The following is a 23092-nucleotide window of genomic DNA, read 5'->3' as shown; positions in this document are numbered from 1 at the left end:
ACTGCAGCAGAGTTAAAATTTGAAAGAGAGCACTACGGTACGCATTGCTGGTGTTCATCAGTGCGTTTGTGGTCCATTGGCTATGGACCTATTACCATATCTGTGGTACCTTCAAAGCAAGCAAAGATGCACACAGCTCAATCTTACTGGAGGAATATCTATCCGCATTGCTATAATACAATGGGACTGGTACAGCAAAGCATGCCAGAAATAGATTATGGCTTGTAAATTCAGACATTTTTTCCCTTCCCAAGAACAACTGGCTGAAAAAAAAAATTAAAAAGACAATTTTCCAGACTACCTGTAAACTGCAATTCCCCCTCAGAAATTTACCAGGCACTTCTAATTACCTTTGCGCATCTGATTCTCACTTTACCGGGATGACTAAATATTTAACAAATACTCTTCCAAACTGTGACCTATTCAGTCTTTAATATCCAAATCTCCCTTATCCTAACCTTCCCCCATCCCACCCACTCAATTCAATCTCTGCCCATTGCTCAAAACTGCCATCCACCAATGCAAGCCTACCAACATCCTCACACCCATTTCCCAGACCTGAACCTCAATTACTGGCCTTTTTCATCCCCAACCTCAGCTAACAACATTTTTTCTTCTGTGTACCCTGAAGCATACAAAGGAATGTGTGAATGGCAGTTCTTGGTGAGCATGGAGCTTGTGTTGTCACTCCACTCAATGACCCTGTGACATGCAATACACAAACATGCTGGAGAAACACTACGACACCTGATGAATAGCCCAGGCCTGAAACATTGGTTTGTCTTTACTTGCTATGGATGCTGCGTGAACTGCTGAGTTGTCTCCAGAATATTTGTCTATTGTACTCCACCCCAGCATGTGCAGACTTTCTTCTTCAACTCTTTCTTGTAATACACCTTTCAGGGCATGAATTATTGGGTTAATACAATGTCATTAAAGTCTCACATAAACCCTGTGGCTCCCACAACACCCATTTTACACATTTTCTTTGATAGTCAATTCCAAACCAGATACCAAGGAGCAAAACAGCAGAAAAACCATTTGGTGCCACAGATGGTCCGAGTTTCCACTGTGACTGACGTGGCTGGCAGTAGTCTACCTCGGAATCAGATACATCACACACCAGAGTTAATGCTAGAATTCAGTTCACTTCCAGACCTGGTAATTTTGTAATGGAATAGTTCGAGACGACAGTAAAACTTCATACGATTCTTGAATGGACAGTGGAAGATCTCCGTAAAAGAGTTGTATGGACCCCTGGAAGATAGGGAAATTGCAAATATTATGTCAGGAAGCACTCTCATTGACCACATAACTGTAGGAAACAGCTTCTCTATGCATTCTGTTCAGGGAAACTGCAGGACAAGGTAACTTAATCTTTTTGAGTAGGCATGGAGAACATATTTGGAAACCAATGGGATCCAATTTTAATATAGGGTCAAATTTCAATTGCAAAAACTGCATGAGCAATAGTCATGACTGATGTGGAAGAGACAAACCTCGGAGAATAAATGCAGTAAAATCCCAGGTCTCCAGCACCTATGGTAGATGCTGGATAAGTGTATTTTCCGGTTGCTAGAGATTTGCTCTTACAATGCCTAACTAATACACTTGCATTAAGAATAAACAGTTTAAAAGACAAAAACAACTATACTGTACTTTCACTGAATAAACTTGAATGAATATACAAACCTTAAAGCATTCTACTTTATTTTCAGTCACACTCTTTAAAAATGTTTAATCCCTGCTGCATCTGCAGGCCCAAAAGACGAACAATAACATTATAGATAATTAACCCACCAACCCCAAGTTTACAGATAAAGCCGCTGACCGTGACGACTCTTACTAAGCAGAAATAAGGAGACACTTTAAGAGAGTCACCCCAATGGTGAGCAGCATCAACCAGCTCTTCATCCATTGCTGTTTCACACAACTTTATTCAAACAGCTGCTATGAGCAAAGCACGACCAAGGCCCTCCCTCCGCTGGCTGAATATTTGCTCCCATCTTCACCAAAGGTTCATGTGTCACTTCAGAGAACACTTACTTTTACAATTTTAAACTTGAATTTTTTACCTACTATTTCATTCTATTTATTTCAATTTTTTGAATTTATTTTCCACAATTATTTTTTTATTTTGCTGGTTGTTTGAGGCTACCAGTGTTTGAATTCAGGATACCAGGGATTTTACTGTATCTAGTTTTGTGAAAGTGGCCATTTAGTGGACAGGGTGTTAAAGAAGGAGGTTGGCACACTTCATTGGGTAGGGTATGGAGTACAAAAGATACCACGTAATGAGTCAGATATACAAGTTACTGGTGAGAGCATAATTGAGAGTAATGTGTGGAGTTCTGGTTGTTCAGCTACAAGAAGGAGGGTATGAAATTGAAAAGGGTGCAAAAGAGATTTACCAGGATGCTGCCAAGACTGAAGGGCTTATTTTTTAGGCTGGGACTTCATACCTCACACAAAATCATGAGGAACTTGGCTAAAGTGAATGTTCATTGTCTTTTTATTTGGGGAGATGATTCCAAGTCAAGTCACCTTTATTGGTCGTTCATACCATAACTACTGACGCAATGCAAAGATGAGATTGCGCTTCTCCAGGACCATAGAGCAGATTTACATAAATAGGAGCTAAATATTAAGTCATAATACAATAAAAATCCATGATATACTAGTATACGTATGTTCTAGGAATGAGGAGCCTGATAGCTTTAGAAAAAATAACTGTTGTACAATTTGGACGTGTGGACCCAAATGTTACAGTACCTCATTGCAGAAGGCAGAAAAGTTTACTAGAGGGGTGTGAGAAGTCCTCCACAATGTTATTTTCCTTCTGCATGCATTGTGTGTTGTAGATGTCTGTTGTGGTAGGAAGAGAGACCCCAATGATCTTCTCCACTGACTCCACTATCCTCTGCAGGGTCTTATGGTCTGAGGTGGTACAGCTTCCAAACCAGGGATGATGCAATTGCTCAGAATGCTCTTAATACATCCTCTGTAGAATGTAGTGAGGACAGAGGGTGGGAAATGAACTTTCCTCAGCCTTCGCAGGAGTAGAGGGCTACATTTAAAGCAAGAGGGGAGAGATTCAAGTGGGAAACAAGGGGAAACTTTTTCACTCAAAGGATGGCCCATATCTGGAATGAGCTGCCAGAGGAATCTCTAGAAGTGGGGAAGACTATGACTTTCAAAAGACATGTGGACAGATAGAGGCATGGACAGCGTTTATAAGGAAATGAACCAAATGGAGGCAAAACGGACTTGGCCCAGAATGCCAACTTGGTCATTAGCTGATATGGACTGAAGGGCTTGTTCCATACTGGATGGTTTTATGACAATTATGTATCTTTCACTAGTCCAAGTTGGCTCAATCAAAGGCAGAGACACACGAGGCTCAGTGAAGTGAATGCATTTCATCGTGTTTGGTTTCCTTGTGTCCTGAAAGAAGAATTTCTAATCTAGGTTCCAGGAGAATAACATTCTTTTAACCCTCTATTCTTCCCAACACCTCTATGAGCACAGAAGTGACTGGCAGAGAAAACAAAAGATCCCAGCACCGGCCCTATTGTTCTTGCGATGGAGGTGAGCCAGGAGGGCAAGGTGAAAATTCTATTTGGCGCCAAACTGCAGGTTAGGCCTACCACTGGCGAAAGGGAATTTTTTTTAAATCATCCCAAAGACTTTGCTGGTGTTAAATCTCAGGTTTGCCACATCTTGGTGGTCAGTGGTGTTATTCAACCCTTTAATGGCAGACATAGTAGTTCTTGCAGGATTCATGGAACATTGCTGTTTAAAACACACAAGTGTAGCCAATCCAACTTGAGCAATAGCCTTGTGGACCTTAATCCTTTCTCTCCTCTACACTCTCCTGTTGACTATGTAAAATGTACATGAACAAAGAGTGTAATAGAAACTGCATTTGAGCTTCACACTTTTTAAAACTTGGGCTCTCTCAAAGTCTGTTAAACACAGTGACCAATGAGATAAAATTGGAAATCAAGCTCTCAGGCTTCAAATTCCTGGCAAATACAGATTTTGTGAAATAACCATTCAAATCCTATTTTCTCCACTTGCATAAAAGTGAAATCACATTCACATGGCTCAAGTTTGTTTTGCAAGGCCTTCATCTTCTCTGTTCTGTTTAAACCAGAGACCTGGGAGTCAGACGCATGCACAAATCTAGAAATCAAAGATCTAGTCAGAGATATTCAATGGAGTTAGAAAAGCATAGAAACGATCAACCAATTACTGGTCACTCAGTTAACCAGGCATGGAATGAGTCAAGGAGAATAGGCAATGACACTTCATTCCTGGAAATCATCCTTCAAGGAAGCAGGCTGTTCTGTGATACATTACTGTCTAAATGGGGGGATTTGGAGAACCAAAAACATGGTCTGAGGAAAGGAAACCAAAGAAATAATAGATTGCTGAGAAACTTCAGGTCCTAACTCATAGAAGGAGGTTGGACGGTGGGATATTCTATCCCTTTGAGTTTTATATACAAGCCTACATGATGATGAAAAGAGACATGTGTGTCTTTTCCAGCAAGAAAACAAAGCAACAAGCAAGGATATCCTTTCATGGCCCAATTCAATGATTTTAATAACAAGACTTTCAAATCCCACCATTCCCTCTTCCTCAAAAAAACCACCCAGTGCCATCAAACTAGATATCCTTCTGCAATGAAGGCACACAAACAGCTTGAAACATGAACTGAAGACTTTCAAGTGTAGCAACTAGGTCCAACATGGTGCATCTAGCAACCATACTCACACATTCAAGAAGATACAGCGCTTCCTCAGGATATAGCAGCTGTTTCCCTCGATTCACATGCCCCATGGTGTGCCAGAATTTCCCCTGTGTAGAATTTTTTAAAAAGATGGTGGAAGGGGGAAAACATAGCAGAAAAATAAGACAGTTATTCTAAAAACTAATGATATAATCAATGAAATAAATTTCAGCTGAATTTTTGACCTGAAACATTAAACCAGTTTCTCTTCTCACAAACATTGCCTGACCTACTGAGTGCTTCTTGCATTTTGTTTTTAATTGCAACTTTCCATTTTCTTTTCTGCTTTTTTGTTTAAATAATAAATTTAGTTTAATCATCCATTAATCATCCATAAAAGCATCCATTAGAATTGGATACAACCCAAGTTAAATCTTTGTTATGCATGCGATTCCACTCCCCCCTAGATTTGGAGTCAGATAGGTTGATTGACAGAAAGGATAGTTTTCCAACTAAAGTTGTTGAAACTGCCAGGAAACATTCCAAAGAAATTAATTCCCTGTTCTGCAGTGAAATTAGGTAACAACCATCTCTGGGTTATTTCGTGGCACCCTGGAACCTCAACTGGGTAATTCCTAGTGCACATTATAATGGTTAGCCACTAGGAGGTGACCACTTATTGTCTTCAGTTTTGGAAAGCACGCACTGGCATTGCACAGACTTCCCTTTGTCACCCTGAACAACATTTCACTTCCAGTCTCCAGCTTGTGAACTAACCCCTTGCCCGAATTTGCTGGATCCACACCCAATCCTGTGATCTCACTCGTTGAGAGTTGCAGTCCCACTACTGCCAGCAGCCCCCTACCCCAGTGCTCAACTGGCAATATCCTGATCAGAGCCCCCTCCAACCTTCCAGTCTCCAAAGGCCCCTTACCCCTGTCTCAACCAAGGGCTAATCATGCCTCTGGTTGCTAGCCCAGTCCACAGAAAGTCACCAAGCAGCAAATTCTCAGTTCCAACAGGATCCTCAGGGCCCTGTTCCTGCACCCCGTAAACAAGCACATTCTCCTTTCACTAAACTCACTGCGTTGGACTTTAGCTCTACGACGCCCTCCTGCGGGTTCCACTGTGCTTTTACCAGGCTCCCTCTGCACAAAATGAAGAGAATCATTTTATAAAACTGCTTTCCACAAAGCAAAATAATACAATCAGCAAGAATCTGCTGGACTCAACAGAACAGAAAGGCAATATTAACTATATTTAGAAAACCCTGAAGTCTACACATCAAAATATACTTGCCTCTCACTAGGTTGATTAATAATTTAATTTACATTTATTTCACAGTAACAGGCACTTCTGGCCCACAAACCTGTGCCACCTAAATACACCAATCAACTTACAATCCAAGTATATTTTTGGAGGAAACCAGAGCACCTGGAGGAAACCCACACAGGTCACAGGGAGAATGTACAAACTCCCTGATTTAAACCCGGGTTGCCGGTGCTGTATTAGCATTGTGTTAATCGTGCTGTTCTAACTGGTTCCAAGTGCATGGAAAGCATCCCCATCAGAATACACTACTAACAGCAACCATTTAGAAGGAGTTTGAACTGTTAATGTATTCCTGCCCTGGAACATTTTGACAGGACAGTGCAATTTTGTCCCTGTCAATGCTATACCTGCCCTTTAAGGCATTTAAGGAGAATGCCTGGAGAAATAACTTTAAGTTGCAGGTAACCTATACTCTAACCTAGATTGGTACCATATTACCCACACCAGCAAGCTTTCAGGAAAGCAATACGGAAACATGTGGGAGAAGCTCAGCAGGTCACGCAACATCCTAAGGAAGTAAAGGGTAACCAATGTTTTGGAGTTGGGCTCTTCATTAGGTATTGGCATCAACAAGCAGGGGCCTGAATAAAAAGTCTTCAGAAAAGTCAGACAGGTACAAGTAACTACACACAATAAGAGGCTGGGGGAATAGTCATATTCTCCACATTAACATGGCTCATAAGAAATGCTTCCACAACTATCCCATTCTCATCGACTTTCAGCATTAAGTAGGATACAACAGCCAAGTGTGATCATTAATTTTTATTTTGGAAGCTGGTCACATCCTCCTGTGAAATCTATGCCCCAATATTTTTTTAATCAGTTAGCAGCAGAACTCACAGTCGTTCCACCCGCTCTTCAGCCAGGAGCTGCCACTCCTCCTCTCGACACAGCCGCAACCTCTCAGCTTGCTCCTCAGAGTGATCTGGGATGAAGTCCTTCTGGCCATGAGTCTGCTGGGGAAGCTTGTGATCCCGGAATCGTGCTGAAAACAACTCTTCGCAGCTTTAGGAGGACCATTAAAAAAAAAGTTTATTCATTCTTCAGGTTAATTTGTTTTTGTTCAGTAAATCAGCCAGTATCCAGCACCTCTGGGGATTGGTAGATACCGGAGAAGTGAATTTTCCAGTTGCTTGAGATTGCATGTTGTGTGAATTGGCGAACTAACCATTTTTGGCACCAATTTTAAACTTCCATATTTTTAACCTATATATTTTCTGCAATTTTTTTTTGCCAGTTGTTTGAATTCCAGATAACGAGGATTTTACTGTACTTACTTGACACTCTTGGTGGTGCATTCACATCCACAGATAGGTTTCATTTATTCTCCACTCAACTATCCAAATTATCCAATGATCATCATTAAACACACAATTCAAGAATGCAGGAGGCAACAGAAAACATAACATCGCAGGCTCTGATCTCCCATCTGTTGCGGACATCGAAGTGAGGTTCTGCCTCAAGAAGGCAGGCAATATCAGGAAGGACCCCATCACCCTGGTCACAACCTCTTCTCACTGCTGGCTTCAGGTAGAAGATACAGGGAGGAGTCACGCGATGGAGTAGTGGCCGGACGGTGAACTCCAGCCCTCTCCAGAAAAGTCGAGAAAAACAAGAGAAAACACAAAGGCACAGAAATAAAAGTTACAGAAAAGTGAGTATAAAGGTGGAAAGAAGATGGCGACAAAAAAAGAAAAGTCGAAAGCAACGGTAAGAAGAGAGGAAGAGAAGACAAAGGAGGGAAAAGGTGAAGGCCTTACCTGTCCGAAGAGGCCCGCTGCGGAGAGAGAAACCCGCTCCCTCAGGTCGGTAAATAATGGACTACAAAAATGGCTCGCAGAGCCGAACAAAAGTGCGCAACCGCGCATGCGCGAAGTTTCGCGCATGCGCGATGCGAATGAAAAAAAACACACCGACGGGAGGGGGGACCAGCTGGGGAGTCGATCTCCACAGCCGGCAACGACAGCTGCAGAACACCTGCAGCAAGAAGAGACCACAGAAGACAATAGAAACAAGATAGAAGAGGAGGAAAGGGCACCAAAGAAACAACAGATGGTCAACCCAGAGGAAGAAGAAGAGGAAGAGTATGGTGAAATAGAAGAAGAAAAGAGAGGCAAGGTAAAGGATATACTTGCTCTTATTAGAGGATACATGGAATCATTTAAAGAATGGCAAACACAGGAATTTAAGGATTTAAGAAAAAGAATAAACAACACAGAGGAGAAAATAATTAAAATGGAGATGACCTTAACAGAAATGGGAAAAAAAATGGACAAGATGGAAGAGCGGGCAGTAGCAGCAGAAATGGAGGTAGAAGACTTAAAAAAGAAATTGGAGAAATCTAATAAAAAAACTAAAGAGACACAAGAACTACTAGCTCAAAAAATAGATACAATGGAAAACCATAACAGAAGAAATAACATAAAGATAGTGGGCCTTAAGGAAGATGAAGAAGGCAAGAATATGAGGGAGTTTATAAAAGAGTGGATCCCTAAGACCCTAGGATGTCCAGAACTACAGCATGAAATGGAAATAGAAAGGGCACATAGAGTATTGGCCTCTAAACCACAACCACAACAAAAACCAAGATCTATTGTAGTAAAATTCCTAAGATATACTACAAGAGAAAAGGTACTGGAGAAGACAATGGAAAAAGTAAGAGAGGGCAACAAACCACTGGAGTATAAAGGGCAAAAAATCTTCATTTATCCAGATATAAGTTTTGAACTCCTAAAGAAGAGAAAAGAGTTCAATACAGCAAAGGCGATTTTATGGAAGAAAGGGTATAAATTTATACTAAAGCATCCAGCGGTATTGAAAATATTTATTCCAGGACAACAAAACAGACTATTCGCGGATCCAGAAGAAGCACGAAAATTTGCAGAACAATTACAACAATAGACTGAGGGAGGAAGACGGGTAATGAGAGTTAAAATGATCACGACTGATATGTATGTGGGTAAAGACAAAAATAGACTGAGGGATGAAGACGGGTAATGAGAGTAAAAATGATCACGATTGATATGTATGCAGGTAAAGAGGTATAAGAGTGAATAGAGACAATGAGCATACATGAATGTATCTGTACTTAGAGGAAAATATGGATAGTATAGACAAGAATTAATAAGGGAAGGTAATGGAATAGAGAGAATAAGGAGGGAATTAAAAGAGGGACCTTTGTGACATATGAAAAGTGAAATCTTTTCTGGGGGAGGCGGGGTGGGGGGAAATAGCGGTCACTGCAAAATCAGTTGACGCTTGCGAGTGGATTCGCAAATCCAAATGGAGAGGGGAGATGTGGTTGTCCGACAAGGGATAAAGGACAACTCAGGAGGTGAAGGGGAGATTGGGGATAAATAAGATAGAAATAGGAGAATAAGGAAAATGTTAGATGTTGTAGGAATGTTGTCTTATAAAGAGTTGAAAATAAGAAAACAGAAATGGAAAAGGAGGAAAGGTAATGATGGAAAAACGGAAAGAGAAGATAAACAAAATATAAAAGGGCTACGCTGAACTATATGTCTTTAAATATTAATGGAATACATAACCAAATTAAAAGGAAGAAACTACCAAATTTAAATGAATAAATGTATTCCATTAGAAAAAATAACATATTGGTTAAGAAATAACATTGAAATATTCGAACAAGTATAGGAGCCTTACATTAAATACAATAGCGAAAACCTACCGGGGACAAACATTACCTAAGTTGATGGAAGGAGAAGGAAAGAAAAGAATGGACTCAGTAGAATTTCTGGTGTAATTTTGTTGAATGGCAACATTGTCTGACTGGCTTAATGCAACCTAGATTGTATACCTAAAATGGATGAGAGGGGGGGGGTGGGGGGGTGGTTTGGGAGGAAAGGGGGGGGGGAGAAAAAGTCACTGTATATATGTGAAAAGAAATAGTGTATATCATGGCTAATGTGATTTATGGTGTGAAAAATAAAAAAATTTATAAAAAAAAAAAAAAAAAAAAAAAAAAAAAAGGTAGAAGATACAGAAACCTGCAAACCAGCAGCTACCTTCCTGTTTGAGAACAGTTTTGTTCCAACAACTATCAGACTCTTGTACCTCCCCCCAACTATCAGACTCTTGTACCTCCGACACCACAAAAGGACAGTTTGCGCTGTTGTATCTCATTTTGCACTCAGATTACTGTGAATATTATCTATCCCCTATTTATTGACTCTTTGAATTTGATTCAATGACTTAACAGTCATAGTTTTTTTTTACAAATACGGGTTCGGCTGCAACAAGTAAGAATTTCGGTGCATTTGCACAAATGGATAACACCAATGACCCCACTGATTGTCCAATTCTCCCTCTTCCCTGCCCAGACCCCACAGAAGGGTCCTGCCCCTCGACGACACACTCCAGACAATTTATTGGCATTCCGGGTGTGGGAATTCCACACTGACAGCGCCAGACTTCGGGGTTGGACTGCAGCTCCAGGGCGACTCCTCCACGAGCTGTGCCACCTTTCATCACCTAACTTCTAGGCCTGATTGAGGTTCATTTATTTCCTCCCCCCCCCCCACAGTTTGGAACTAATAATTATTTTGTGCTCAACTTTTCAAGTGTATTGTCCAATAAAGGGCACAATGTGCACATACATCAAAATTCTTTCTGGCTGAGAGAGAAGATACACCACACATTCCCTGCAATATAAAGAACCCAACAATTAACAGACAAGACAGGAAGAAGATCGAGGATTTCCGTCAACTTTAGAGAGGATTGAGACAATCTACTGCCTTTACATCTACAAATGACCGGTGACTCCTTCCTGGTGCTGATCTGGCAACAGAAACACAGTCCCCACCATGGACAGGAGGCCCTTCGGCCCGGTTCAACCCCATCCCTACGCCAGTTCCACTGGAACTGGCCCCTCTCAGTGGTTGGCATTTGGGGCCCCTTGGCCACTCTGCCCAGCTCCAGCAGCCATGAAGGTGACGGAACACGACGACCTCCTCCTCCTGTTCTCCACCCCCCCCCCCACGATTTGTGGGGCCCACCACGCGGGGTGGGCGCCCCTTTAACAGGAGCCGGGGCCTAGCGCCGCACGACGGGGCCTAGCGCCGCACGACGGGGCCTAGCGCCGCACGACGGGGCCTAGCGCCGCACGACGGGGCCTAGCGCCGCACGACGGGGCCTAGCGCCGCACGACGGGGCCTAGCGCCGCACGACGGGGCCTAGCGCCGCACGACGGGGCCTAGCGCCGCACGACGGGGCCTAGCGCCGCACGACGGGGCCTAGCGCCGCACGACGGGGCCTAGCGCCGCACGACGGGGCCTAGCGCCGCACGACGGGGCCTAGCGCCGCACGACGGGGCCTAGCGCCGCACGACGGGGCCTAGCGCCGCACGACGGGGCCTAGCGCCGCACGACGGGGCCTAGCGCCGCACGACGGGGCCTAGCGCCGCACGACGGGGCCTAGCGCCGCACGACGGGGCCTAGCGCCGCACGACGGGGCCTAGCGCCGCACGACGGGGCCTAGCGCCGCACGACGGGGCCTAGCGCCGCACGACGGGGCCTAGCGCCGCACGACGGGGCCTAGCGCCGCACGACGGGGCCTAGCGCCGCACGACGGGGCCTAGCGCCGCACGACGGGGCCTAGCGCCGCACGACGGGGCCTAGCGCCGCACGACGGGGCCTAGCGCCGCACGACGGGGCCTAGCGCCGCACGACGGGGCCTAGCGCCGCACGACGGGGCCTAGCGCCGCACGACGGGGCCTAGCGCCGCACGACGGGGCCTAGCGCCGCACGACGGGGCCTAGCGCCGCACGACGGGGCCTAGCGCCGCACGACGGGGCCTAGCGCCGCACGACGGGGCCTAGCGCCGCAACTCCCTTCCCCCTCCGCCTCCGCCACCCGTCCGCGAGTCCCAGGCCTCGGCCTTCACCTCAGTGTGCGACCGCCCGTGCTCTCCACGCTCTGGTCCAGCTCCCCGCGCTCCTCCATTGACGGACCACGAATCGTGCCGGGTCCAAGCGCCTGCCCGGTAACTGCTGCTGAGACTTTCTGGAGCTCCTTCAACCTTTCTTCCGGGTCCTAGCGCCCGTCTGTTATTAGCCCACAGTCTATGCCTGGTCTCAGTATTACACTATACCTTTTCCCAACCTTGAAGGTTTTAGTGCCTCAGTTTATTGCTTTGGAGCAGGGATGGCCAACTTTTTAATTTTTAATTTAGACGTACAGCATGGTATAGAGATCATTCAGCCCACAAGTCCATACCACCCAATTAACTTACACCCCCCAGTACTTACTCATGGGCCTGTTATCATGTTGTATGAACTGGAATTCACTGTCTATGGGTAGATTAGGCGGCCGACCCCTCCTCTTGGCTCCACCCCCTCGATTCCAATATAAACCCTGTTTTCCCACCTGAAGACCACTGTAGATACCGGCTATTAATTGTAAGCTAATAAAAGCGTGTTCGTGCTCCACACAAGTCTCCAAGTACTATCAATCACGTTACAATGTCTAAATTAAAAAGGTGCCCACCTCTATTTTGGACCATCCTCAGTGTCCAACTGACTTCCCATCTATTTGAATCCAAGTATTCATTACAGCCTGTTTCATTAATGGGTGAGATTCTGGCTAATCTATGTCCACCATCCATTAATAAATTGTAATAAATTGTGTTCGCGTCAGTAATGCCCACATCTATGGAAAAAAAATCCCGCCACAAATGCTTCCGGCATTATGCTTTATGCTAGATACTTCTTCCACGCACCCATGACTTAAATTGCTTTAACACATAGGCACTATCCAACTGGATGGGATTAACATCGACTTCTCCAGTTTCCGTTGAACCAACCCCCCACCCCATCTTCTTTCTAATCCTTCTTTCCTCTAGTTCTCTCTCTCCCTTTCCCTCTGTCTCCAAAATCAATTCCTACCTTTCCACTTAATTAATGTTTTGTCTGTTAGTCTGTACTCCTCCCCCTCCTATTTTCCACTCTTTTTCCCCAGTCTTTAATACAGACACTCATCTATTTCCACTCACACCTTGAGGAAGGGTCGGTGGTAATATATCTTTACTTCCTATGGACACTGCGCGACCTGCTGAGCTCCAGCCTTTCTGTGTGTTGACAACAATCACAACATCTGTTTCACTTTAACACATTCCCATACGTCTCAAGCACCATATCACTATATCCTAGAACTTCATGTGTACATTTATGCAGTCAGACTCCAAATGGTGAAGTAGAAAACCCTTAAATATAAAAAGTTCACCTATAGAAAACTGCTCAAAAAAGATTTCCAAGCTCTGAATCGGCAATTCCTGTCAATTCACAAATCAAATGCAAAGTGATGTACTTTCAAATATCAAAAAATTTAATTTAGAGATACAGCACAGTAACAGTCCTTCCAGCCCACTAGTCCATGCCACCCAAATACACCCATGTGACCCAATACACCCAGTCGCAAGACCTTCAGCTCAACAGAGATGGAGTACATGATGGTGAAATGCAGACCCTTCTACCTGCCCAGGGAATTCCTGGCCACACTGACTGCTGAAGTTTACATTCCACCTTTGGCTAATGAGGGTGAAGCCAAGAAGGAGCTTTACAGTGCCATCTGCGAAGTGCAGATGTCCCACCCTGACGGTGCCTCGATTGTAGATGGCAAATTCAACACTCCAACCTAAAAACAATCTTACCATGGTTTCAACAGTATGTGCACTTTGCCACCAGAAGAGAGTACACCCTGGATTGGGTGTACACCAACATCCCAGTACAAGGCTGCCCCTCACCCACACCTTGATCATATATCTGTCCTGCTAACCCCAGCAGACAGACTGCTGGCAAATGAACTAAGCCAATTCACAGGGAGATCAGTTCATGGGGAGGGAGGGTGCACAGCAGCGCTACAGGACTGCTTTGAGACCTGGACTGGAGCTGTTTCAGGGAGGCGGCCACCTACAATGGTCATGTAAACATAAATGAGCTCAGCGAGTGGCTACATCAGCAAGTGCATTATGGATGTCACCTAAGATCAAATGCTTCACAACCAAGGATAACCAGAATCCATAGATGGATGCAGAGGTTAGGCTCTTCTCAGAATTGGTGATCCTACCTTCAGGACAGTAGTCAAGATGGCACTAAGATCAGCCATGCTGAACTCTCCCGTGCGATCCAGAAGGCTAAGCGAGGGTACGCACAGAAGATCCACAGCCAATTGTGTGACCCCAGCAACATGAGGCGCATGTGGCAAGGGATTAAACCATAACATATCATAAGATCACCATGCAAATTAAAGACAATAATGTCTCCCTTCCAAACAGACTGAAAATATTATACACACAGTTCGATGAGAAGAACAGGCTGATGCCAAAGAAATCTCCTTGTCCCCTGATGAACGGACCCTCGCATAGCCATGGCTAAGTTGAGGAGAACCCCATATTGAGCACCATCAAGCTGAGCACTGCTGCACCTCAGGACAGCACTCTCAGCCCACTCCTGCTCATGCTACTGACCCACGACCACATCGCCAGATCCAGCTCCCATGACCGCATCGCCAGATCCAAACTCATCAAGTTTGCGGATGACACAACAGTCGTTGGCCTCATCAGCAACAACGATGAATTGCTCTACAGAGAAGAGGTGGAAAATCTCATGAAATGGTGCGAGAATAACAACCTGAGTCTTCACAAGATGAAGGAGATGATTATGGACTTCAGGAGGACCAGGAACGACCACCCTCTACTGCACGTCAACAACTCTGTAGTAGGGAATGTGGAGAGCACCAAGTTCCTTGGAGTTCACTTAACTAGTGACCTATCATGGACACTCAACATCTCCTCACTTGTCAGGAAGGCGCAACAGTGACTGCACTTCCTGAGAAGACTGAAGTGGGCAAGGGTACCAGCCACCATTATGTTAACTTTCTATAGGAGCTCTATCAAGAGCTTCCTGGCCGGCTCCATAACACTGTGGTACGGTTGCTGCAGAGAGATGAATCGGAGGTCAATCCACAGGACCATAAGAGTGGCAGAGAGGATCACTGGAGTCTCCCTCCCCCACATCGACATTATCTACCGGGATCGTTGTCTGAAGAGGGCACACAAAATTATTGACCACCCTGCACACACCATCTTTCAGCTGCTCCTGTCGGGGAAGAGTATCAGTGCCAGCACCACCAGGCTGAGGAACAGCTTCTTCTATTCTTCAGTCAGAGAGAATGCTGAAAGACCAAAGAAACTGCACCCACTAACCATATGTATTTATTTATTTATTTATTTGTATACATGAATACTTGTTCTGCAAATGTATTGTTTGTTTGTACAGAGAATTCCACAGATGCACTACTCTCTCGGAGAAGGTTTCTCATAATTTCTGTTTTAAATGTTCTCCTCCAAATCTTGAGGCTATGTCTCCTAGTTCTAGACTCACCTGCCAGTAGAAGCAACCTTCCTGCTTCTATCTATTCCTTTCATAATTTTATAATATTCCCCCCCCCACCCCATCCTTCCAAACTTCAGTGAGTGTAGACCCACTTATCTTGATCTCTCCTCAAAGGCTAACCTTTCCACCCCCCCTCTTTTCTGGAATCAACTCACTGTATCACAGGCAAAACTCTCCTCACCGTCAAGAACATCTATAGGGAACGCTGCCGTCAGAGAACAGCAGCAACCATCAAGGACCCACACCACCCAGCACACGCTCTGTTCTCATGCCACATGACTCGCACCATCTTCAGGAACAGCTGCTCCCCCTCCACCATCAGACTCTTCAACGACAACTTCAATCAGAAGACTTTACGAACTTTTCACATTATTTATTATTAAATATTTATATTTTTCTGTACAGTTTGTTTATATTTTTTATCTTCTGTATACATATCTTCTCATGAGTACTGATAAGTAGAAATTCTGCTTGTCCCACAGAAAAAAAAAGGATCTCAAGGTTGTATTTGATGTCATGCATGTACTCTGACAATAAATCTTAACTTTGAACCTTGAGCTTTTGAATCACATTTGCCACTGATAACTTTTTGCAGCTTAATAAAAATTTATGTTATCAACTCTATGACCAATCTTTGATCTACCAACTGAGGGGTTGGACATGGCCAAAAGTAGCTTGTACCTAAGTAAAGACCTGGATCCACTGCAATTCGCCTATTGCCACAATTGTTTACCACCAGATGCAATCTCACTAGCTCTCCACTCAGCCCTGGATCACCTGGACAACAAAACCACGTAAAATAAACGGGTTTCCAATGAATATATCTCAGCTTACGACACAATCATCAATTCACAAATCAAAGGCAAAGCGATGTACTTTCAAATATCAAAAAATTAGCTGATGATAGATATCGGAAATAAAAACAGAACATTTCAATTTAATTTAAAGATACAGCACAGTAACAAGTCCTTCCAGCCCATTAGCCCACACCACCCAAATACACCTGACATCCCCTCAGTACTGGTCAGCAAGTTTACAAAGTTTGGGCTTCAAAACCTCCCTCTGCAACTGACTCCTTGACTTACTCATTGGAAGATCACAATCGGTGTGGATTGGTGACAAGATCTCCTCCTATTTGGCAATCAATACAGGCACACCTCAAGGATGCATGCTTAAACCACTGCTCTACTCTTTCTATATCCATAACAGCGTGGCCAGGCACAGTTCAAATGGCATCTACAAATTTGCTGATGACACCACAGTTGTCGGCAGAATCGCAGGCACCAATGAGGAAGTGTACGGGAATGAGATAGAACAGCTAATTGAGTGGTGTCACAACAACAACTTTACATTCAATATTAGCAAATCTAAGAACTGATTGTCGACTTCAGGAAGGAGAAGCCAGGAAAATGCAAGGGTCAGCAGTGGAGAGGGTAATCCCTGGGTGCCAACGTCTTTGAAGATCTATCCTGGGGTCTTCATGTCGTGAAGAAGGCCCACCAGCAGCTACATCTTGTTAGGAGCTTGAGGTGATTTGAAATGTCACCAAAGATCCTTGCAGAATGGAGAACATTCTGACTGGTTGCATCACTGTCTTGTATGGAGGTGCCAATGCACAGGACAGGAAAAGGCTGCAGAAAGTTTTGAACTCGGCCAGCGCCATCATGGGCATTAGTCCTCACTTCATTAAGGACATCTACAAGAGGCGGTGTCTCAAGAAAGTAGCTTCTATCATCAAGGACCGTCACCACCCAGACTATGCCCTCTTCAGCCTGCTATCATCAAGAAGAAGGTAGAGGAGCCTGAGCCTGAGGGCGAACACCCAGCAGCAGTACAGAAATTGTTTCTTCCCCTAAGCCATCAGAGTTCTTCTCTTCTTTTGCACTAATTTTTTTTAAATAGTTTATTTACAGAAATGTAATTTATAGAAACTTTTGCACCTTAATGCACCATAATACTGTCACAAAACAACAGATTTTATGACACATGACATCACAATTTAATATATGTTCAATTATTTTAATTCCTATTAAAACTTGAAACCGAATTTCATAATTCCTGTGAAATAATATTGACAATGTAATGGAGGATTTAGACCATGCTTTTGCTTATACGTTTAAATCTCAGTAACCTACTTTGAGAATAATGTATGAAGCCGACATAATCTAAATTCCACCATGGGGCTCAGAGATGCAGTTGTCTTTTGTTGGTCGCAGATTGGCAGGAGACCTTGAAGATAAGTAAACCATTTATTCAGGGTGATGGGCTATGAGTAAACAATTTTTGGGTAATATAAGCCATGTTCCCGCTGCTGAAGTTTCAGACTCTCTGAGGGGTGGAAACGTCTCTCAGCAAGAAGAAGCAATTCTAGAGTCCAACCAACGTCCTGGTCGGGGGAGGTGGAGAAGCTGCTACCGGCGCCCCGACAACCTTCTACAAGTGTGCGGTCGTTGCCTCGCTTCGGCAGTTGGGACCAGTCCAGGCATTGGTAAGTATAATTGGGAAGGGCTTGCATATTGTAGTTTGAAATCAGCTTTAGATTTAGTAATAAGGATTTGTATAAACTGAAGTGCTCTTGGCGTGTGTGTCTGTTTTCTTTCAGTAGCTCAAACACTGTGACCAATCTAAAACGAACAAAGTGAGAGGTACAAGTTTAGCCGAACAAACTTGCAACTGAATTTCATAATTCCTGTGAAATAATATTGACTCTGTACATTAACATAAAAACAAAGAGTATGATCTTAATTTCATGAAATAGTTAATGGAAGAGATCTTGACTCTCACTGGGTTGGGCTACAGTCAGAACAATCTCATTCAAAAACAGAGATTGTAAAGATGTTACTTGAACAAACCATGGCTTGTATTGTGGTGAGTTGGATAATTAACTTTTTTAAGAATAAGAGATGTTTCCCGGTGTTCTGACACATTATATAAATAAAATATAATTTGCTGAAGTGTAATTGAGGAATTTTGGCAGTTTTCTCTTGCTTGAATTTCATAACTATCCATTATTTCTATTAAGATTATCAATTAATTTTGTATGATGTACCATATATTTTGGCGTACAAGTCGAGTCATGAAATGCAAAAAAATTCTCAAACAAATGGGGGTCAGCCTATACGCCAGATATGTGTTTGAGAACTTAAATTCAGCTCAAAATCCAAACCGCGGTGATCTGGCGTATAAGTCAACCTTTGAAAAACCAAAACAAAATCCCAACTGCAACAGATTTTCATTGAGATTTTTATTGAAAACAACAACGCGTTCAGAACCCTTCAAAAATCACTCTCGCTGTCATCATCTGAAGCAAAGATGGCGGCAAGCACATCCATACTTCATTGTTTGAACAGTCATCATTCGGGCCCCAGTCCGTATCTTATGGGGCAGTTTCACCTTCATCATCGGTGTCCCACAATATATCATCTTCTATGCCATCAATTGATGAGATACTGCACTTTCTAAACGACTTTATCACAGACTCTATTTTACCCATGCCTTGAGCATGAAATTACACAGCACATCAAACTATGCAGCACGCATTGCCCCGCTTTTTGTAAATTACTTTTCTGCACTCAACATCCATGTATTCCATTCCTCGCGCATATGGTCTTTGAATGGCTTGTTCAAGCAGACATCGAGTGGTTGCAATATAGACATCAAACCACCCAGGATAACCACCATGTAAGTATTATGTAGGGCTAATTGGCTTTTAATGTTCTCAGTTAAGTGGCAATGAAACATATCCCAGACCACCAAACTCCGTTCTTTTCTTAAACCACCTGGCCGCCTGTTCCACATATTGTCTATCCATAGTTTTGCACCATTTTCATCCATCCATCCTTTTTCCTGAAAATGTACAAAAATACCTGCAGGGAATTTCATTTTCAGTTTATTTTTGTGTTTGAAGATTACCATGAGTTTTAACTTTGTCCCGTTGGCCATGTGCGATAAATCTGGTCCTTTCGTGGCCTGTACTTCTGGTTTACACAGTTTTAACACCTTTCATTTCCACTGTTCTATTGCCTATCATGTCAAAGGGCTTTTGTCCTTTGTTTCCAATATTTGCAAATGCAAACTGGTGTTTCTGCCAGTTCCATATAATAAACTGTTGTAAACTTATAACTTTATGATCAAGACCTTTTGGTAGTTTCTGTGCAATTTTTGTTTGTTGGCATAATACCAAATTTTTCCTGTTCATGAAACGATTACACCACCGACTGTAGCCTCAAGATCATCACTGAGGTCTGGTTGCGACTCGGCCCATTGCAATGTTAATGATCTTATTTTATTTTGGGTGACTATGTAGAAATCTTACGTACCCATTCTGCAATGTGATTTTCCAACTCTGGCCCTCTGTGTGACCCTGTCCCTTCGGTTCCTTTTAAATCTTCCCCCTCTCACATTAGACTCCCCTACCCTGGGATAAAGACCATAAAAAATTACCTTATCAAAGCCCTTCATAATTTTTTAAGGTCCCCGCTCAGCTTCTTACATGCCAGGTAGAAAGGTCTCAGGTTATCCAGCTTCTCTTGAAATTCAAGCCTGCCATTCCCAGGAAAATTCCTGGGAGTCTTTTCTGCACCCCTTCCATCTTCCAGCTGGGTGACTAGAACTCCAAGTGCACTCTCATCCAACATCTTGTACAGTTGTAACATGATGTCCCAGCTCCTGTACTCATTGGTCATTGAGGCAAGCAGATCAAATGCCACCCAGTCTACCTGTGTCACCACTATCATGGAACTATGTACCTTGCCCCCCAACTCCCTCTGTTCAACAGAACTCTCCAGAGTCTTACTGTTTCCTGTGTAACTCCTCCTATAGTATATTCAACCAAATAGCAACACCTCTCACTTGTCCAAGTTAAGTTACATCTGCCTTTCATTTGCATAATTTTGTAGTTGATATCGATCCTTTTGCATCAATTTTGATGTCATCCTTCTGGCCGTCCATCCCATAGTATGATGATGGCTCCTTTCAGTCAGTTTGTGGGGTTTGATATGAGGATACCCCACTCCTCAGAAAGGAACAGCATGCACATGAATGGACGTAGGTGAGTAGGGGTTGCACAGGTCCAGACCCGTCCTCTCAACATCCCCTCCTTGAGGTCCAAGACAGCTGGGGGAAGTTCTGTTGCAGGACCAAGCTTCAATGCAAGAGATGCTCTTTCTGTGCTTCATGGCACGAGGTTGTTTGATGGCCATTGACCCTATGAGAGGGTTCATCCGCCCTTTGGCAGATCTTGTTTTTCATCTTGCAGGGTGTCTAGCCACCCTCTGCACCAGGCAAGCCTAGTGGGGGGAGCTGGTTTAGTTGTTGACCACCTGACCATGCAACAGGTAGTACTGGGTTACCTGGTACCAGTAGCACTCAGACGAGTGAACTGACATCTATGCTAACGACATTGTATTTCAAATTGTTAATGATATAATTAAAATTTCAGAAAGTGACTTTGGAGATGGAAGGTTTGTTATAGGATATATCAAGTTAGTCTTATAAGTGAATCTACATCTATTCCCTGTAAAATAGCAGAGAGGATTCCTGTATTTCCACACAAATAGTTGGTGAACAGTTATATCCCTACGACAAACAGGCACATCATTTCGGAGTGAAACATGAATGTCTGCAGATGCTGTGATTGTAGTAAAACACAGAAATTCTGGAGGGACACAAGTGGTCTTGCAGTGTCCATAGGAGATAAAGATAAGTTGCTGACATTTCAGACTTGAGTCCTGGCATAGTACTACAATCTGCTCCCTGACAAGTTCCCAGATCTTGGAAAGGCTCCCTAGAAACCAGGCATAAAAACTAATGGAGAGATGGTCACCTTGTTGATGTTCATCAACAAGACAGCCACAAGTTAAAACCTTTGAGATTCAGTGAAAGTCAAAGTCCTTGGCGTTTCAAGCATTTCAATATGAAATCTGCTATGGATTTTATAAAAATAACCCAGTCTGACGACGATGTGTTCTATTCCAGTCCTGTGGTTTTGTACCATCAGTGAGACATCACTGTAGTTCCAAAAAGACTGACAGAAAGATTCAGCTGCTGATGTATTACTGTCCAACAATTTCTTCAGTAAATGCCCTGTAATTGAAAGAGAGCAAGAGCCACGTTTCTGTCAAAGGAAACTGATCCAGCCAAAGATCAAAGCATTGTTTTTTTTTATTTTATATTTTTCACACTATGAACCATATTGACCAAAATACACGTAAACATTTCCCTCTTGAATATACACAGTGTCATTTTCTCCCCTTTTTCCCCCTCCCTTCCCTCCCTCCTTCCCAACCCCTCCCCACCCACTCAACGTTCAACGTATATGATACATTAAACCTATTAAACAATGTCATCACACAATGAAAATAAACAAGAAAATTGTGTCATCTACTTTTACACACTAGGTCAGTTCATTTTGTCGTCTTCTCCTTTTGTCATTTTAGGTGGTGGAGGTCCGCGGTAGGCCCTCTCTGTTGTGTTCCATGTATGGTTCCCAAATTTGTTCGAATACTGTGATGTTATTTCTTAAATTATATGTTATTTTTTCCAATGGAATACATTTATTCATTTCTATGTACCATTGCTGTATTCTCAGGCTATCTTCTGATTTCCAGGTTGACGTTATACATTTTTTTGCGACAGCTAAGGCTATCATAATAAATCTTTTTTGTGCTCCATCCAAATCGAGGCCAAGTTCTTTACTTCTTATATTACTTAGAAGAAAGATCTCTGGATTTTTTGGTTTGTTGCTTTTTGTGATTTTATTTAATACCTGATTTAGATCTTCCCAAAACTTTTCCACTTTCTCACATGCCCAAATTGCATGTACTGTTGTTCCCGTTTCCTTCTTACAGCGAAAACATCTATCTGATACTGCTGGGTCCCATTTATTTAACTTTTGGGGCGTTGTGTATAGCCTGTGTATCCAATTAAATTGTATCATGCGTAACCTCCTGTTTATTGTATTTCTCATAGTTCCAGAGCATAGCTTTTCCCATGTGATCATTGTTCAAGCAGTCAGCTCCTCCCTGGTGTTAAACAAGAAAGTCAGCAGGTGCTGGGGTTGAGGGCAATACACAAATGTGCTGGAGAAACTCAGCAGGCCACACAGCATCGATTGGAAGTAAAGCATTTTGGGCTGGGCCCACCATCAGGTAAGGGGAAAACTTCCTTCAGGCTAAGCATCCCTCGAAGGGAATTTGCAGTGGAGCAGCTGAATGCTGTTAAGCAAGAACATCTGCAGGGTGCAGGGTCAAGCAACGTTGATTTATTTTTCCAGTGTAACTCTATACTCCGTAAATTGTGCTCTTGTACTTTATATGGCTGTATGAATTTAGAGCTAACCTGTAAGACTGCTCTCCAAAGAAGCTGTTTCACTGGGCCAAAATAATGTGACAAATAAACTTAAACAAACTTAACATGCCTTTCTGTTCTTCCACCAATAGATGGTGGTGTTGTGCCTCTTAATGATGCTGTCACAAAGGCCAGCAGGACACCCGAACTGAGGGTACCCAATCCCAGGGTAATTCATGTGTAAAATGTCTCACCTCCATTGTCCAACTCTGTGAGTGACCCATCTCTGTAGAAACATCAGGGTGCTAGCAGGAGCAACTCAGAAGTTT

General features: G+C 43.4%; 1 protein-coding gene across 3 annotated transcripts in view; it reads right to left on the bottom strand.

The window, feature by feature from the left end:
• tsen54 (TSEN54 tRNA splicing endonuclease subunit) overlaps positions 1 to 12102 on the bottom strand; it is a 35867-nt gene extending 23765 nt beyond the window's left edge. The window contains exons 1-5 of one of the 3 annotated variants that reach the window (XM_069929400.1): positions 11969 to 12102; positions 6908 to 7072; positions 5820 to 5883; positions 4780 to 4863; positions 1159 to 1257 (exon numbers count right to left, since the gene is read on the bottom strand). In XM_069929400.1, coding sequence (XP_069785501.1) covers positions 1159 to 1257; positions 4780 to 4863; positions 5820 to 5883; positions 6908 to 7072; positions 11969 to 12027 — 471 coding nt within the window. In that variant the 5' untranslated portion in view covers positions 12028 to 12102. Of the gene's footprint in view, positions 1 to 1158; positions 1258 to 4779; positions 4864 to 5819; positions 5884 to 6907; positions 7073 to 7344; positions 7793 to 11968 lie in introns of those variants that run through there. The other 2 variants (XM_069929401.1, XM_069929403.1) reach the window with 2 other exon arrangements.
• Positions 12103 to 23092: the final 10990 nt, after the last annotated feature.

This window comes from Narcine bancroftii, chromosome 3, assembly GCF_036971445.1.
Source record: "Narcine bancroftii isolate sNarBan1 chromosome 3, sNarBan1.hap1, whole genome shotgun sequence".
NCBI lineage: Eukaryota > Metazoa > Chordata > Chondrichthyes > Torpediniformes > Narcinidae > Narcine > Narcine bancroftii.
The sequence above is the reverse complement of the archived record's forward strand: the minus strand, read 5'-3'. Positions and strand labels throughout refer to the sequence as shown.